This window comes from Typopeltis vanoorti, chromosome 23, assembly GCF_054136105.1.
Source record: "Typopeltis vanoorti isolate ZY-2024b chromosome 23, IOZ_Tvanoo_1.0, whole genome shotgun sequence".
NCBI classification, from domain to species: Eukaryota; Metazoa; Arthropoda; class Arachnida; order Uropygi; family Thelyphonidae; genus Typopeltis; species Typopeltis vanoorti.
The window spans coordinates 64,730,678-64,750,401 of NC_143571.1; the positions used below are offsets into that span (position 1 = coordinate 64,730,678).

The 19,724-nt window shown below is 35.1% G+C and overlaps 1 protein-coding gene across 1 annotated transcript in view; it reads right to left on the bottom strand.

The window, feature by feature from the left end:
- The window catches only part of Etfb (Electron transfer flavoprotein beta subunit), a 98,444-nt gene that overhangs the window by 26,391 nt on the left and 52,329 nt on the right, over positions 1-19,724 (bottom strand). The window contains exons 5-6 of the mRNA XM_090412766.1: positions 6,618-6,776; positions 1,656-1,831 (exon numbers count right to left, since the gene is read on the bottom strand). Coding sequence (XP_090268892.1) covers positions 1,661-1,831; positions 6,618-6,776 — 330 coding nt within the window. The 3' untranslated portion in view covers positions 1,656-1,660. The remainder of the gene's footprint in view (positions 1-1,655; positions 1,832-6,617; positions 6,777-19,724) is intronic.

Sequence of the window (19,724 nt, forward strand, 5' to 3'; positions counted from 1 at the left end):
ATCACCGTGTAAGCCTAAAAGAAAACAAATCCTTCGAACTTTCAAGCCATGATTTTTGTTTGGTCAAGCAATTATATCCTTGTATGAGTTAAACAAGGATATAATAGTATATCCTTGTTTAACACATACAAGGCCAGACCCAAAAGACATACAACTTTCTACAATTATCTCTAATCCAGAGTATTTTAATAATAAGGTTATACACCTTTTCACTAGTTGTATGTGGGAAATATATTTCTGCATTTATTCAACTTTAGTATATCTTTTGGATCTGGCTCCTATTAATAAAACACCAATAAAAGTCAAAACTGGTCTGGATAGTGCACTTTCCATAATGCATAGCATTATACACATCTGAAAGGAGGTGTGCTGTGCATTATGGGTTATCAAGACAACTGATGTGATATCATTAACTCTATATGCAAGTAGCCCAGTTATGAAGATACTTCACACACAACCTTTGTCTGCTTAAACTTGGATAAAGGATTAAACAATATAATTTTCTTGGGAGTTTAATTTAAATTATAACCAAGTGGAGTTCCGCATATTTCAGTGCTGGAACCATTACTGTTTAATCTTCATATATCAATGATATTGTCACTAAACTACAGGACGATATGCAGTTATTTGCAGATGATGTAAAGCTTGGGAGTAATAGTGTTTTTCTGGCCCTTCAAAGAGGATTTAAGAATGCTGGAAAGGTGGACAAATGAATGGGGATGTCATTTTACTGACAGGGCTGGTGTGAAGATAGTTATCAAGGATTAAGTCAAAACACTGGCAGTAGACTGCTTCAAAGAGGGAGGGGAAAAAAAAAAACTTGTGCCCTGCTTTGACAAAAGTCTCAGTGTGCAGAAAATATGTGGAAAAGTAGCTCACAATATGTATATATCTGTGACAATAAAGTAATACAGGAAATGTAATTTCATTCATTTATAACCAATCAGAGTTTAGTCTCTGGATGCGTTTCATATTCATGTTTTGATATTAACATGTAAAAATCTGACCATAATTCATTTGAATCTGTTGAAGCAACTCTCACTATAGTGAATCTGTCATGAGCACAGAAACATTTTTTTTAATGTAAATTAAAGATGCCAAGAAATTATATACTTGGTTTAATCCTTTATCCAGGTGTAAGCAAACAAAGTTTGCACCTGAAATAGTTTCAGGACTGAGGCAGCTCGCATATAGAAGCTGATGACTTCGCATTTCTTGCCTTAGTATCAGCTTCTATATATAAGTTGCCCCAGTCCTGAAAATATTTCAGACGCAAACTTTGTTTGCTTACACCTGGATAAAAGATTAAACCAAGTATATAATTTCTTGGTATCTTTAATTTATAGTATAACTAAGCGGGAAAAACTTCCAGCAATTTATTAATGTAGAAGTCATTTTGCTACCATAAATTTTCTTTAAAATATGCATTATTGCTAATGATGCTGGCAAAGACTACAGTAGTTATAGTAAGTAAATTTTCTAGAATGGTATCTGTTATAGTGAGAGAGATGGCTGTGTTTGGCTTGAAAACTGTAAATAGTTGCAACAGGCAGCATTCCCAACACTTTCCAATAAACTTGTCTAAATGAAAAATAGTAGGCATTGCATAGAATTTATATCCAGAATATATATGCAAAAATTTTAAAAATACTTACCATTTTCAAATCCTACCCATTTCTTTTAGTTTACTCAAAAGTTGATCCACTGATTCTACCTTGGTACCTCCTTCTCTAGTTGGTGGTTCTTCCACACTAATGATTTCTATATGAGGTGCCATTTCAACCCCTAATTCAGATGGTGTTTTCTTAGCTACTGGCTTCTTCTTAGCTTTCTACATAAAAATATTATTACTGACTTAAACTTAAATAAGATTTAAGTAAGCAGACTATTAACTATGTTATCAATTCAATTCTATTCCAATTAAACAAAATAATGCAAACTTAGTAGCATATTTCACTTCTTAATTCAAAGCAAGGCATTATTATTACAGCCTACAGAGAGTTTGATCATACAATCTTGTGACCACCATGGAGGCCTTGAAAATAATACTAATTATTACAAGGAAAAAAAAAATTATTATTGACACTCAATAATGTCAAAAATTATTATTGACAATAATAATTTTTGGGTGTCAAAAATTATTATTGACATCCAAAGCCAACTGTCTGTTGGTTTTGGGCACTCCACAAGTTTACTATTCTATGAAGGAGTATTAATAATTATTTTTGTTCCAGTCCAGTCAATGGTGGTTTGTTGATCATAAGCACTATATCATGGAGATGAAAGATAAGTCACATTTTAAAAACAATTAGTGATACTTAGTTATTTCTAATTATTCACTTTTTTTATAAATATTTACTTGAAGAAGTTGCCTGTATAGTGTATTTAGAAAAGACTTGTTTACTTAATGTATTACAGTTCAAAATGGTGATACATAGCAGAACAATGGCAGGAGAGTTTAACATAGGGATCTTTTTTGCTGCAGTATGTGAGAATGTATTTGTTAGAAAAAATTTGTGGAAGGAAATCAAGACAGATGAGAGAGAGAGAGTATAGCATTTTAAAAGTGAATGTCAGAAGTGCGGAAAGAAAGTAAGAAGTGTGACTACAGAGTGATTAATGACCAAAGGAAAATGTAGTGGCAAGATTGTAACAAACTAGAGCAGACTATGTACAAGTGATAGTCTGCTCTTGTTCACTATTCAATGTGAACTATTCAAGTTCACATTGAATAGTGATTGTCCTACTAACCATTTACCATATGTACTGCTTTATAAACCTGTGTCCTGGTGCAGTATGACCCTTGATGTCTTTGTATGTCAAAAATAACTAACAAAGGATGGTCTAATATGAATAAATTAAACAAAATATGGAAAAATAACAGCATTTCAAAAACCTCCAACCAAAACTCTATAAAACCATTATTATCTCTATGGCAACATGGAAACTCAATCAGAAAGAAATAAGGAAAATCAGAGCAATTGAAATGCTTAAGAAAACTAAATAAGGCTTACTGGTCAGAACACAAAATAAATGAGCAAGTCAAACATGAATTAAACTATACAGAAAATATTATAGCTATAATTCTTGAACAGCAATTAAGATAGTTTGGACACCTCCAGAGAATGTCCTTTCAAAGATTACCAAATATAGTCTTGAATGGAATCACTGGAGGAAGATGACCAAGATGCAGACCAAAAAGAACTTGGTTACAGTCTCAGAAGTCATAATTATTGAGCTTCAGAGATATGGCCAGATGGCAAAAATTTGTTCACAGGGTACTCAATCCATCATCTGATGGATGAGAAAGAAAGAAAGAGTGCAAACTATTTTTAATATCTATTCACTGACTTCCTTTGCTTTTAATGTTTTTTTTTTTTTTTTATCTACATGGAAATCTCAGCTTACATTTACTTGCCTTTATCCATGTCACTCCAAATGTGTATATAACCACCCTAGATCTCACAACCAGTATCTTTTTATTTTAGTTTCTGTTAAGACCACTAGATCTAAGGTTTAATTAGTAACTTCTTTCCACATCTCTAGTTTCTCAGTTCCATTTTCCAAATCTCAGTGTTCATAGCCTATATTGCTGTCTGGTTCCATTCTTCTTTTGGGAATACATAGCAGTAATTTCTTTTTACAAGAAGGGAAGATGCTATAGTGAATGATGTGAAACTATAGAGGTAGAGGTCCTTAGGATATTGCAAAATGTAATCAATGTAAATATGGCCGTGTGATTACATGGGATACTGGCCTATGTATTAAGCGAGTATTCAAGGAAATTGACAATTCCTCTGACCAAAGCTGGCTAAGTCTGTCTTGATAAGGTCCCAAAGGAGTGGAAAGAGAACAATATAGTTCTGTTGTGAAGAAGGCTTTAAAAGAGAAGTAGTAAACCGTAGACTGATCAGTATCTCACAAGTGGTGGTTAAGGTATACTTTGGGAAAGTATACCTTAAGTTAAGGGAAACGTTGGCCAAAGGCAGAATTCAGGAATGGATAGGTAGGAATATTATACTCTCTGAGAATAACACGTTTTATGAAGTGCAGGTCTGGCTTCAGTAATTTACTAATTTTTCTAAGAAAGACAGCTGAATCAGATAAAGGAAATAACTGCACAATGATACTGCTGTGCTTTGTAAAGACACCAGGATAACATGTGGAACTCTGTTATATAAATTGGATCAAATGGGAATGAATATGTGAAGCTGGTGATACAGACCAAAGAGTGGCTGATGGACACAGAAGGAGTAGCATAAGAAGAATCTGAATCTAGGAGAAAGCACGCGACTAGGGTATCCAGAAAATTCACTGAAAACAATTTACTGAAAAAAAAAACAATTAACCGAATAAACCATAAATCGAAAGAGAGTTCTTTGAACAACAGTTAATCGAAAAAGAAATTAATTGAAAGGCAGTTCCTCTAAAAGCAATTCATTGAATGGCAATTAATCGAAAACACAACTTATCAAAAAATGAATTATAAGAAGTGACGTGAAGTGTATTTATCAAACTGAACTGTAGTTTTTATTGGATTAACTTGGGATGCAGTTGAAGTTTAGTGATATCTCCTTTATATATATTAGATGTTTGTGATAATTTTTCTCTCTCTCCTTTTTTTTTTTTTTTGAGAGATATTTCCTTTCAGTTAGTATATGTGTTACATGTATTTTATGTGTGCTTTACAGAATCTTGAAAAGATTATGTAAAATAATCTTTATATCGACATGAATACTTTATCACATGGAATCCTTACGTTCCTAATTAAAGACACCTAGTACTACTATCATCCTCTCTCATTAACCTTATGGTAGGTAAGATGGCAATGGTACATTACTAGGGAATAATTCTAGAACATGGTTTCCTATTGTCTTTCTTGTCCAATAAGTGTTTCTTGTCTGTAAATGTGTGTGTTCATGGGACTGGCTTACCTGTTTCTCAGAGGGAAAACTCGGCCTGATAATTATTTATATCATAGATAGGATTCAAACCAAAGTCTTTCAACTAAGGGCTTTGTTTATACCAACTGAACTACTATGGAGACTCCATTATTATTACTATTAGTAGTAGTAGTATGCGACTTCCACACTCACATTTAGTATTTGAAATTTTTACAAAAATTTGTCAAACCGTTCCATTTTAGAGTTCAGCTATATTTGGAACTACAAAGGAACAATGTACTGAAATTATATATTACAATAACTCTCTGACTTAGTGGAATTCGAAGCTGTCTGCACAGTTCAGTTGCGACTCGATCACTTTTATTATAACATTTCCATAAAGAAGTTTTGAAATGATATTAGTAATTCCACTCTGGCTGGATTAAATTTAATGAATTATTATAGTTAAGATCTATATTAAAATTTCACTGCTGTCCTAAAAAAATCATATAGATGAGAAATTTATAATTTAGGTAGAATGAAATTTGTAAATCACTATGAACACAATGAAGCAGTAAGTAGACTTACAGAAAGTTTGTTCTAAAATACAACAAAACATTATTGTCTCAATGTACCATATCTTGACTAACATTCGGCATTGTTACTGAACACTTTTAAACAACAGTTTATGAAAGAATTCATCGAAAAATTTTCAGTGAACTATTTTTTCAATCAATTACCTTTTCAATGCATGTGTTAAGGTTTAAGTGCTATGAGGACATTGTGTTGGAGGTTTAATGGTTTACAGCACTAGGAAAGGATTAAAAACTAATTTTAATGTTTCCAATATTTTGTCTCAGTCACTGAGACATCTTCAGGGATTACAAAAACTTTTGTAACACACACAACACAATACTAAATGAAATACGTCGAAGACTAAAGTCCTATCTAGGTGGTGCGCCCTCTAAGAGTATTGGTGATTTAGGATGTAAAAATGGGACCATGACAAATATTGTTTCCCAAATTTTGGGAAGTTTCATGCATCCATATTTATTTAAATTTGGTTGATTTCTGAGTGCTACTGCAGATTCTTGCAACAGTCTTTCCTTTATAAATTTACTATGGTGGACTTTCAATATATGGTTTGCAAGGTCAGATTGGCCCTAGTCATGATTGCAGATGTACAATTTGTGTTCCTCTAAACGGATGGTTGCTAATCTACCTGTCTGTCCGAAGTACGTCAACTTTCAGGAATAGGTTATTGTATATACTCCAGACACTGAGAGAGGTAGGAGATGATCTTTAGTAGAACGGATAAGGATAGCAAGTTTCCAGTGGAGCTTAAAAGTTGTGCAGAGGGTGTATTTTTTTTTTTTTTTAAAGATTTGGATATTTTTTTCTGATGTGCCAGAAATGTAGGAGATGGCGATGGCATTTTTGAAATCTTTCTGAAGTGATGGCCAAGGAATGGAAAGGAAGGTGTTGTATGTGGTTGAGTTTGGTTGACAGAAAGGTTCCACTGGAACAGAAAACAACATACCACTAACAATGAAATACCACAAAGTTGAAAACAGTTAATATATTTCATACACAATGACTATTCAAAGATGATTAATCATTGCACACAACACAATCACTTAATATTTCATGCAAACACACACACACACACACACACACACACACACACACACACACACATATATATATATATATATACATAACAATATTTCTTACCATGATGTTTGGTAGAGTTGCATAACGGGGTTCATTAAGGCGAAGATCTGCACTTATAACAGCTGGAAGTTTAACAGAAATATCCTCTAATCCACCATCAACTTCTCGCTTTACTTTGAGCATTCCATCAACTTTCTCAACTTTAGATGCAAAAGTAGCCTATAAAGCAACAAAATAATTATTATCAAAGACCTACAGGAAGTCATGAACTCATTAAAATATGCCATCACCCACACCAACTGTCATGTCTTCTCTTGGTAGCATACATACTCTCCTGAGTAAGTCGTAATTTCCAGCTTCATAATTTAGCATGCATTATTATTATATATATCAACACACTCAATCATACCCCTAATTGAAACCATTGACAAAGTACTCAACAACTGACTCAGACAACCCATTCAAATTTATTCACCACTCTAAAAAGCAAAAAATCTAATCATTATCCTTGTTAACCATGCTCTTACGCAACTTCCAGGGATGACTTCTTGTTCTGCCTGCTCTAGCCCAGTGCTTAAACATTTCCCCTGCATCAATCCTATAAAAGCCTTTAAGTAACTTAAATATTTCTATCATATGCTTTTTTGCCTATCAACCAACTTTTGCAATCCACAAACACTCTATCTGTTCTCAGATTGAGGGTTTGTGGAAGCACTCCTCAGATTACCATCTTGGACACTTGCCTCTGGATCCTCTCCATCATCCCCAAGAAACCCTGGGTGACTAGACCTGAGCACAATAATCCAGATGCAGTTGTATCAAGGCGTTATAAAGAGGAATGATAACTCCCTTATCTCTGCTTGTTAGCGTGTTCTTCAATAACTAAGTAATCATGAGAGCTACCCTGACTACTTTCAACTATATGCCCTCAAAATTTCAACTATTTACTACTACCCCCAAATCCCTAGTTTCATCAATTTCCTGGAGTACAGTTCCTCAATGTGGTACACAGCTTGTAATCATTGTACCCTAAAATGCACGACTTTATACTTTATGACAAGAAATTGACATCCATTATGTTTTGTTCATACTATCAGGCTATTTAAATCATCCTGCAAGCTCTCTACATAACCTTGATTAACTATTATCCTACCTAACTTTGCATTATCTGCAAACAATCTCATAATAATAATCTAGGAATACAATTGAAAGGATAATTTCCGTTATCAGTGCTGACATTGCAAATAACTTACACCATAACTTGAAAAACTGTGCTGCATTTAGTCTGGCTCTGGATCTACAGACAGATAGTCAGGACAAACGACAACTAGCTACATTTGTCCACTTTGTATCTCATGACCTGGATGTCAAGGAAGTGCTACTGGATTCTAAAGCATTGAAAGATATAGCTCTGACATCAAAGAAGCTCTCGATATTGCATGAAAAAATCGCCAGCAATGCAACTGATGGTACTCCAGCTATGAAGGGTAAAACTAAAGGGCTCATGGGACTCCTTGAGAATGATGAATCACATCCTGCTTTCCTACCTGTACATTGCAGTATTCACTGGGAACATCTAGTTGCCAAGTGTTTTAAATTTGAACACGTAATGGAAGTAGTTCTATTAATTGTCAATTTTATTCATTCAAGTACTAAAACACACCGATAATTCAAAAGTTTTTTCGATGAGTTGAATCATGATGAGATTCCTAATAACGTATTATAGTTTTGCTTAGTAAGGTAAGGTTGCTCTCAGTTAGCAATGCATTAAAAAAATTTTTTTTGTTGTTAGACCTAATCAGTTTCTTAGAGAGGAGAAATTTTTCCCTCATCTCAAAGACTCTCATGTTTTCCAGCATCTACAGATATTAACGTTTCACTTCAAGGGAAAGAAAAACTAATAACCGATCAATCTCACAGACTGTGCTAAGCTTCCAAAGCAAATACGACTTTCCCAGAGAGACAAAATAAAACTTTCACACTTCATTTGTCTGATGAAAATAATGACAAATTTGCGAGGAGTGGAATTAGAAACAGGATCTTATGTTAGTAAATTAAATGATCTGGCCGAAGAACTCAACAATTGATTTTGAAACCTTACAGAACATAAGCCAACATTCGCTTTTTTTGGAAAATCCTTTCCTTACAAACGTGCTTGAGTGTGGCAGTCCAATTTCAAAACCAATTGTGATGGATGTCGCAGTTGCAGAACTGGAGCTTTTGGAACTTCAAGAGAATGAAGGACTGATGCTAGTGAAGCAAAGTGGATGTTCCATAATTGAGTTTTGGAAGCAACTTCCAGACCAGCGGTATCTAACACTTAAGCAATGTGCCAGAAAACAAGATCTCCATTTTGGGGACCACGTACTCCTGTGAAGCTCTATATTCAACGTTTAAATTTATGAAATCTAAATAGATAATGTTTTAAATAATGAATATTTGAACAAGCTTGTAAGAACTGCTTTGACTAATTACACACCTAATTTTAAGGAGCTTACTAAGAAAATGGATACAAGGAAGGATACATCTAATAAATAATTAAAATTGTGTTTCGACTTTAAAATTCTTCCACTTGTTCAAAGTAAACTTCATTTAATGTGTTTCAAATTAAATTTTTTTATTGCAGTAATTTTTATTAACCCTGTTTTTTTCTCCCTGTTCTTTATTTTTTTTTTTTATTTTGTTCCTCTTTTTTTTTTGTTGTCTCCTCGTTTTAATTTTTTCCTGGTGGAGGATGAAGAGCCACGTGACGCGTGGAATCGAGCTGCATGCAGCTCACGAGCGACATTGTGGCCATCCTTAGTCTATAATTTGCTGCCAAAAACTCAGATCCTCTTTAATGCAAGGGAATTATTTTGCCCTCCTACTCTTGGGATTTTGCCAGAGCCGAGACTTAAATTAAACAGCCTAGTCAAAGGCATCACCAGTTCCTCCTGCACATTCTCTTAAAACACGATTCAATATCTCATCCAATCTCCAAGCTGTATTTGCATTCAGATTCTGCAATACCTTAAATACTTTCAAATCATCAATCTCTGTTCTCACATCAGTCCCTGTTACCTGCCATAACAATATCTTCACCTGGATGATATGCCCTTGCAAAATGGTCACTAAGTAGCTCAATTTCATCTCTCTCTCTGTTATCTCTCTATTATTTGCACTAGTTAAAGTTATCCTTCAATAGTCATTTTTCCTCTTACTTGCTGCATAACAAAAAAAAAATCTTTGGGATTTCCTTTCACCTGTTTGGCTAATCTCATAATCTGATTTTGCCTTCCTTATCATGTTGGTTACCTTTTTGCCTAATCCTTGTTAATGTTAATGAGTTAACTGGTCACCTTTCTCCTTATACACCCTCCACAACATTTTCTTTGTTTGCAGCTCATGCTTAATGATACCACTTATCATCTAACTCCTAGCTGATTTACTCTCTTGACCTTGGATATCCAGTATGATATTGCTTCCTCCAGTTACCACTTAACATATATGCTCCATGTACTGTGAACATCCTTCTCTTGCAGATATTTATGCCATAGTACTGCTTCAAACTGCCTCCTAAGTGTATCATAATCACCTGCCTTGTAGTTCTACATATACTTTTTTTTAACTGTATTTTCCACGTTTTTTCTACCTTCCAAGACCTCATTTGCGACCTCCTCATTGGAGGTTTAATGGAATATTTACAACACTAGGAAAGGATTAAAAACTAATTTTAATGTTTCCGATATTTATTCTCAGTCAGTGAGACATCTTCAGGGATTACAAATAACTTTTGTAACACACACAAAGACAACACAATACTAAATGAAACATTTGGGTGACTAAAGTCCTATCTAAGTGGTGCACCCTCTATGGGCATTTGTAGGTGGCCTAGGATGTAAAGTGGGAAACTTTTCACAATTTGGAAAAACTTAATTGTCAGAGGTCCCACTTTACATCCCAGGCCACTAACAAATGCCCATAGCGGGTGCACCACCTAGATAGGACTTTAGTCACCCAAATGTTTCATTTAGTATTGTGTTGTCTTTGTGTGTATGATACAAGAGTTATTTGTAATCCCTGAAGATATCTCAGTGACTGAGACAAAATATTAGAAGCATTAAAAATTATTTTTAATTCTTTCCTAGCGCTGAAAATATTCCATTAAACTTCCAACATGATGTCCTCTGAGCACTTAAGCCTTAACACATGGATATCACATGATTGCTTTCCCCAATTTGAAACAATGTAAACCACTTTAATTATGAACAGGTCATCTGATCCTATAACAAGATTCAACACTCTTGAACCTCTGTCACATCTGTTTCTACCTGACTGACTCCTACTCTCATAAATTTAGCTACCTCATGAGTACAGCATGATCACTATCACAAACTAGTGGTGAAACAGTCACATCCTTATCTGAGATCCTGTTCTGATGCTATGATCAAATCTTAACACTCTTTGATCTAGATGGCATTCCTTTTCCTTCTTTCACAAGCTGCTAATCAAGTTGCCTCACAAAGCTCAATAAATTCTCATTGATCCTTATGAGTTTTCTCTGCTGCTGAATCAATACTTGAATAATGTAAGTCACCCATAATCCTCTCCCTTCTGTCCTTCCTCAAAATATCACACCCTTCAGATGTCATTCCAGTTACATTTGACTGAGAGCCAGGTTTCACTAATGCCAGCAATCTTATATCACAATGTAGTCACCAAGGCAAAAAAAAAAAAAAAGAAGCAAAAACTCAGTCCCTTTGTTTCTGATTGTGTATAAACCATAGCAAGTTACTCTTAGTTTTTCACATATGACTGCAGTCTTCTCAACCCAATTGGGCAGTTTTCTCTTTCCCATCCCCACTCAAACTATCCAAACCCAATGCATACAGATCCATCACTTTATCAGATTCATAACTATGTGCAATTTGCATACTTCAGCTGCACACACACTCTTAACATTTCTCCCATGATGATCTAGCTTCACTGATTCTCTACATTAGGTCTTACTACAATTTCTCCAGGCTCCTGATGTCAAATCTATTCAAGTGCAAGCCATCCTATCCCATTCATGTGCCATCTCCTATTCTAGGAGGTTGACTGCCATGATATGACTCATAGTTAACTATGAGCATAACGACATGTGGTAAGAACCCTATCTCTTCTACATATTGGGGAGTAGTATTCATGGCTGTGAATCTGTGTGTGTTCAAGGGCCAGTTTGTCTGTTCTTATCCAGTTAGAGTTGAGATCTATGACTGCAACACAAGCAACAGCTTTTCATGTGGCAGTGAGTCTGAAGTCATCTGGTGTGAGGCAGAGACTAACAAGATTAAATACACAGTATACATAGTGGGGTGTTGCTATGCACCTGATGGATCGGTTGCTAGTGATGAATAACTTGCTGATGATGCAAAAATAGGTAGGGTAATCAGAAATGCAGCTGATATGCAGTACTAGGAGAATGATTTGAATAGGCTGGAATTGTGGGCATGAAAAATGGATGTCAGTTCAATGTCAGTAAACATAAAGTCATGCACTTTAGTGTGATCAGATATTCCATGTCATATTGTGTTAGTGGGATTATGCTAGAAAAAACTGTTCAGGAAAGGGATCTTGGAGTTTTAGTAAATAGAAAGTTGAATTTCAGGGACCATGTAGCAAAGATTGCAATACAACTCAAAGGATAATTGCAATGCTGAAATGAACTTTGACATATAAAGATAAGATATCACTTTGCCTTTTTACAAGCCCTTGATAAGACCTCACTTGGACTATGTTTCTGATGTGATTCTGATATAGTGGAGAGAGTGCAAAGGAGTGTTAAAAATGATATCAGGATTGTGAAATACTGATTATGAAGACAGATTGAGAATTTGCAGACTGCAGACACTAGCAAAGAGAATTAAGAGGGGTGATATGATTGAGAGTTACAAACTTCTAATAGGATCATATAGGATTTCAGTTGATGGAATTTTTCATTTTATGGAGGATCGGGAAAGGATGAGAGGGCACCCTTGGAAGCTGAAAATGAAAGGCCAAGAAGAAGGTGAGATCTAGATTTTTCTCTCAGAATGGTGCATGTTTGGAATGGTTGCCATTGGATATTGTGTGTGCAAGCAGTGTGAATGAATTCAAGAACAAGTATGACAGCTAGTGCATGTAGTGTGTGGCCTCCTTCAATGAGTCACTGACTACCTGGAGGTCTCTCTCTTAATAATAATAATACTCAGAATTATAGAAATGCAATCGGAGAAGAACTTTGGCAGCAGAAAAAAAAAAAAAGAAATTTTCTGTACATTTATTTTTTAGAGTAGCAATTAACTCGAATAATTGTAAATTGTATAGACCAAAATTTATGAGGTAAGAGATTATGGCAGACTTGAAAACAAAGAAGCATGGAAAGGTTCCTGGAGATGGTGGGATTCAAGTATAATTGCTGCTGAAAATTGGAAGGAAATCAATAGATGATTACCTGGCAAGACTTCACACCTTGTGAAGAATCTTGCCAGGTAATCTTTGTGTAAAACAGGCAAAAAAATCTCACAAGCATGGAGCAAATCATTAATGATAATTCACAAAAAAAAAAAGGGTGAAAAGGAAAATATCAAAAATTGCAAGCCCGTTAGTTTATTATTAGCAGCATACAAAATATTTACAAAATAAATAAATAACAGAATAATGCATCAGCTTGAGTATGTGCAATCAGAGGAGAAGGCAAGGTTTAGACAATTACAGTACCATTAGTCATATCCTTACTGTTAGGCAAGTTACTAAAAAGGCAAATGAATATGATAAATGTTTCTGTTTGGCCTTTGTGGACTTTGAAAAAAATATTTGACTCCAATAAAACCTCAGCTATCATAGAATCACACTAAACTACTAAATTTTATCACTGCTAAGCTCAACTTATCTTCATCAGTATAAAAATGACATCCTTGCTCAGCTCGAGTATTCTTGAGCACACTTTTGCATTTAAAAAATCTTCAGTTAAACTTAAGAACTTCTGTCTTACTCTGCCATGTATAGTAAAATATTTGCACTTTTTTATTTTTATCAATTTTATATTTTTTATAATTTTTTAAAATTTACTTTTACACAGCCAAAAAATGTTGCTCTAGAGACCAAACATGGAACTTTTTGAAGCTACTTCAGACATCCAATAAGCAGGGCAGTGGTCTCACACAGGGAGAAAAAATTCATCTCCCACCTATAGACAATTACAAACATCCATGCCCAGAGTGGGATTCGAACCTGTGACCTGTTGATTGGAGAGCAGGTACGCTAGCCCCTTTGGCCAATGAGGCTGGTGACTTACCTGTAGCAAAATAAATCTCCTGACTGATGTGTCACATGGATAGTGTCTTCCCAGAAATAGTAAAAATATTGAGAAGTGAATAAATTTATACAGGAATAAGAGAGACCAATCACTGAATAATGAAGACACATTGTGTAATTGAATACCATAAGAATAACAAGAGCAGTTTGGTCAGATAAAATGAGTAGTTCTGCTGAATATTTGTGCGAGGACTTGAAATGGTATACAGAAAGTTCTCTTTTCACCTCGAGCTCATCATTATCAATTTCCTGATATGTACCCTCAAGGAGTGTTCTATTATGACAGCACTACGTGATTAAGTTTACATTATTATTAATCTCCGATCCACAATTTTCCTCCAAATTAGTCTATTACTTGTCAAGCACTCCAATACCGTCTATCTAACATTTTGCGCTTCCAAGGCACTTCTGTCAATCCACCTAGAGCTTGGTCTTCCTCTGGGTCTCTTTCCTCCCATCTCAGCATCCAACACCTGTTTTACTTAAATTTCCTCTCCCATTATGTTTAAATAACTATCATCAAATTCCTGACATGTACCCTCAAGGGGGTGTGTGTACGGGATATTATGATAGTGCTACATGAAAAACTTACATCATTACTAACTTCCTATCAACAATTTTTCTCAAAATCAATCTGTTATCTGTCAAGACTCCAACATTTTCAGATCTTATATTTCTGTCTTCTAAAGCTTTTTAAATAACCATACCAACCACCTTAAATCAGCTCTGCTTGCAGATTCTTGAATGCTAACAATGTCAAGTCTCTTTCTAATATCTTCATTTTTAATATGATTCTGTGACTGATGCATGTGTTCACTCCTCTAATTTTTCTCAGAATCCTCATTTCTGTAGCTCTAGTCTTTGATCAAGTGCTTTATTTCTAACCTAACTCTCAGATCTATAACTTAACTGCTTTGAACTCTGTCTTGTTAGGTCTTTTGGCTAATTTCTCTCTTATTCCATATAAATTTATTCAGCTGCCTATTTATCATACCAGCTTTGCTTATTCTGTTGCCTATTTCCAGATTCAACTTCCCATTATCACTAAAAACTGTGTCTAAATAGCTGAAATAGTTAAAAAAAGACAAAAAGAAACCGTTTTCATGGTTTTAGTCTTTTTATTTTATTTAGTTTTTTTTTTATTGCTGATCTTCATGCCAAATTTGTTACAGCTGTTATTCAATTTAGTTAGATAATCTTGGAGACTTGCACTAGGAGTACATCTCTACACAAAGCAAAGAGCTAAGTTTGACATCTCCAATTTAATAGCAGTCCTAATTCTTTCTTTCATAATGTGATCCATATAGATGACTTATAAGAATGGAGATAATGTGCTTCTTTCACCCCCCCCCTCCAGATTTTGCATCAAATCATCTCCCTATATTTCCTTCAATTCTAACTGCTGATTTAGAACTTAAATATAGACTATGTATTCCTCTGTAACGTTCCATTTACCCAATATAATTGTAGTGTTTTAAAAAGCTTTTCTCTAGGCACCATGTCATATGCCTTTTCCAGATCTCCAAACTTAAGTATAAATCCTTGTCATATTCCTATGATTTCTCAACTATTTGTTTGCAAAGTAGAAATCTGATCCTGACAACCTCTATTTAGCACGAACCCAGCTTATTTTTCTCTTAGTTTCTATTCCACATTTTTCTCAACCTCTTTTCAAGTATGCTTGTGTAAATTTTAGTACATGCAAAACACTAAAATAGAGAAATTCCTCTGTAATTCTCACATTCAGCTTTATTCACTTTTTTTTTTTTTTTTTCATAGGACACTATGAGCTCTCATAGTGTCCATTGTTAGATGGACACTATGAAGCTCTACTCCAATCATCTGAAATTTGACCATCTGACCAAGCCCTTTGAATTTTTGCAAAACACTATACTTAAGCATTTCTGGTCGAATATCATGTATTCCAGCTGTCTTTTCCACATTTCGAGTTTTTAACAGCTTTTTCTAACCTCAAGTATTGATATGTACTCCTCTTTGCATTCCTCTTGAAAATTTTCTATTATGATTCTGTCACTCTTATTTTGTTTAACAGTCTTTCAAAGCAATTACTCCAGACATCTAGAACAGTCCAAGTGGGGTCTTATCAAGACTTTGTAAAAAGACAAAATTACTTCCTTATCTTTACATATCAATATTCGTTTCTGCATTGCAATTATTCTCAGAGTTGTATCTACAATCTTTGCTATATGACCCTTGAATTTAAACTTCCTATTTACTAAAACTCCAAAATCCCTTCCCTGAACAGTTTCTTCTAACATAATCCCACCAATATCATATGGCATGGAATATCTGATCACACTAAGTGCATGAACCTTACATTTATTAACATTGAACTGACAGCCATTTTCACAATTCCAGCCTATTCAAATCATTCGGCAAGCCCTGCATATCTGCATATCAGCAGCACTCCTGGTGACCTTACCATCTTTGCATCATCAGCAATTATATAACTGTATTTCACATGTCAAATCCTTCCCAATGTCATTAATATACAGATTGAATAACAATGGATCAAGGACTGATTCTTGAGGCACACCACTGGTTACCTTGAATCTTGCAGATTCACAGCTCCATACACGACTTTTTGATATCTGTCAGTCAGCCACCCTCTTATCCATGCCAATAGTTTATAATCCAATCCCATATTCTCTAATTTATGCAACAGTCTTCCATGCTGTATTCTGTCAAAAGCCTTATCAAAATTCAAAAGTATTTACTAAACGAAGAGCCATAAGGCTTTATTTCAGCAATGTAAAATTACATAGGCAAAGTGGATATTAGATCCAATATTATTTCAAAGTCAAATGTTTGTAGATATATATATCCAAAAGTATCATTGCATATCCATTCCCCCTGTCGAACTCAGTAGTAACATTATTATAGAATGTAAGTAGTTGCTAAAGCATGACTTTTGATTAGTAAACCCATGCTGTTTGTTGCAAAGTAGAGATTCTCTGCAAACCCATTTCTGAATGCAAACCCTAACCAACTTTTCCACAATCTTTACCACCACGCATGAGATACTGATTGGTCGATGGTTGGATACATTGGTCTTTGCACTGTTAAACTTTGATAAATTGAGATTCCTAAGAATTCTAATTTTATCATCATTTAACAGGAAAAACCTTGTAGGGAATATGCTTGCTTCTAGGTATGTGCTGTACACAACTGATAAAATATAGATTACATTATTACAAAGAAAAAAGATTGTGAATATTTCGAGGAAGGAATACTTACTTGATTGTATAATGCCAGTGATACGTTATAAATTAATAATATTTTGTTAGAATTGATAATACAATGTTTTGTACTATGACTTGCATTAAGCTGCAGTGAACAAAAGTTCAAAGTGTGCGGGAACGCCAATGGAAAGAAAAGTTGCCCCCAGGCAGTCGCATGCCCATGGCATGTGCAGAAGCAAGTGGTCAGAAAAATCAAACGATATGAAACGAGACCCACGTGGGAGAAATTATACACATTGGGTGAGCTACATGAGTTATGGTGATTGCCGATAGGGGAGATACATAAAAGGGTTAGAACCCCCCCACACACACACACATGGGCTTTTTTTTCCCCCCTCTCTGCTGGGAGTTTCGTGTATTCTGGTGGGTAGATGGTTGCATGGAGGAGCGTCTCTGTCCAGGAGTGCTTGGACGAAGGATCAGCAAAGAGTTCTGTTAGGAATCCCGAGGGCAGTAATAGGATATGCCGCTTACGAGCTGGAAGGATCATGTGCTCCTAATGAAAAAAAGTAATGAAAGAACACATCTCCGTTCAACTGACGGGCATCCATGGAAAGGGCTCAGCAAGTAGGCAACAGGCCTCACGGAAGCGGAATCACCTTACGCCATTGTTATATCTGGAGTGGGCTAGTTATGCTGGGATCATGTGGACTTGTCTTTGACCAGAGAAATCCATGCCATAGCACCGACTAAATGAAACGGAAGGCAGATCGATCAGAGAATGGCAGTCAGAAGTTGAAGGAAAAAGTATGAAGAACCAGTGTGTACGGTAACGTTGAAAATTCTTTGTCTATATAATGCGTATAAGAAAATTAAGATGTTATAAATGAGATTAAGTGAAATTGAGGACTTTCATATAATTAAGACAGGACTGTAGCACTTTAATATTAGAACGCATAGTGAGGTAACTCCTATACGGTTAAACTAATGTGTATGTTTTTGAAAGTATTAAGAAGGTTTAGTCTGAGTAATGTGATATGATATGAAGATTAATGTGAATATTGCAGTCAAGTTTTGTCAGTTTGTGAAATAACATATTGATGTTGCTTCTTGATGTCCTTACTTTAATAAGGATACCTATAATTTTCTCTGATTAACATTGAAGTTTTGGATTGAGTTTCTTTGCATTGTAAATTGTATTAATGTGTCAAATAAACCTTTGCTATCTTTAATCCAAGTGTCTGAGTATTAGAATCCGATGCACCACTTGCAAAAAGATACGAATTTAAGCGGGAGAAAATAGATTATGTTATAGGTCACGATTGCAAATCTGTAGTCATTATAGTACACCTTTGAGATCACTTCTTGATTAAGACATGTTTAACTTAATCTATTAGCTTAGGTGGCACAGCAAAAAAAATATAAATATTCCTAATGCTTTAAAAGAAGTTAGATTTCAAAGACTTTGCCACGCTGGTTTTGGCTCAACCCTGAGGCAATTCCTTTGTGTTTTAGAGGTACCACGTGACTCCTTAGGAAGGACTCAACGTATAGTACATATATCAACAAAATTTAAGAAAGGAGGACACAACAGCACACATTCTTTCCACTCATGTGGGAATCTTCCCTGTTCTGAGACTCAAATATATAGCCAGGTCAAAGGAATAGTCAGTTCAGCTGAACACTCTTTTAGCATCCATATTGATAGCCCACCAGTTTCTATTGCAGAAAATTCTTATTCAGTTTGTGCAACAGCTCTAATAGTTCCTCCTCATACATGAGTTTCTTCATACAGTGAAGAGGTAGCAGTGAGTTCAACGTTGCATATACCAGGTTGATAGCTGTAGCAAAATCCATACTCATTAAATGAACAATCTCTTCTGCATCAGTCACCAGCATTATATCAGTATTAAGTAGTTATTCTTTCAAATTCATTCTTTCTTTTACTAGAGCTGTTACACAAACTGAGTAAGAATTCTGCAATAGAAACTGGTGGGATATCAGTATGGATGCTAAAAGAGTGTTCAGCTGAACACTATTCCTTTTATTTCACTCCTACTCTATTTATTCTTCAAATTCTAGGGACACATTCTGATATCGCATCATTTAAGTATTTTTAAACACTATTCACACACTGCCAATATCCTTCCCATCCAATAACTAATACTATGGCACAGAACCCAGCATACTCCTCAAGTGATGATAATTTCCTACTATGTAGTGCAGCATGTAACCTTTTCTGAATAACATTCATAAATTTAGCCACTTCTCAAGTGAGTACTGCATGATAACTGTCACCAACCAAATACAAGAATAGTTACATCTTTAGTTGAAACTCCTGATACTATAATCAGATGACCTAACACTCTTTGAACACGAGTTCCTTCTGTCACATGCTGCTTGAGGAAGTTGTCCCGGAAAAGCTCAATAAATTCAGTTTTATTCTTCTCATGTGATTTCACAGCTACCCAATCAATGTTATGATTACTCTTTTCACACCAATCATCTTTATTTGGTGATGCATTTCTTCAGCACTAGCAACCAATCCAGCAGGTCAATAACAACATCCCACTATGTATTTAATCTTGTTAGACCACACCTCACACCAGATGGCTTCAAACTCACTGTCACATTAAAAACTGGTATT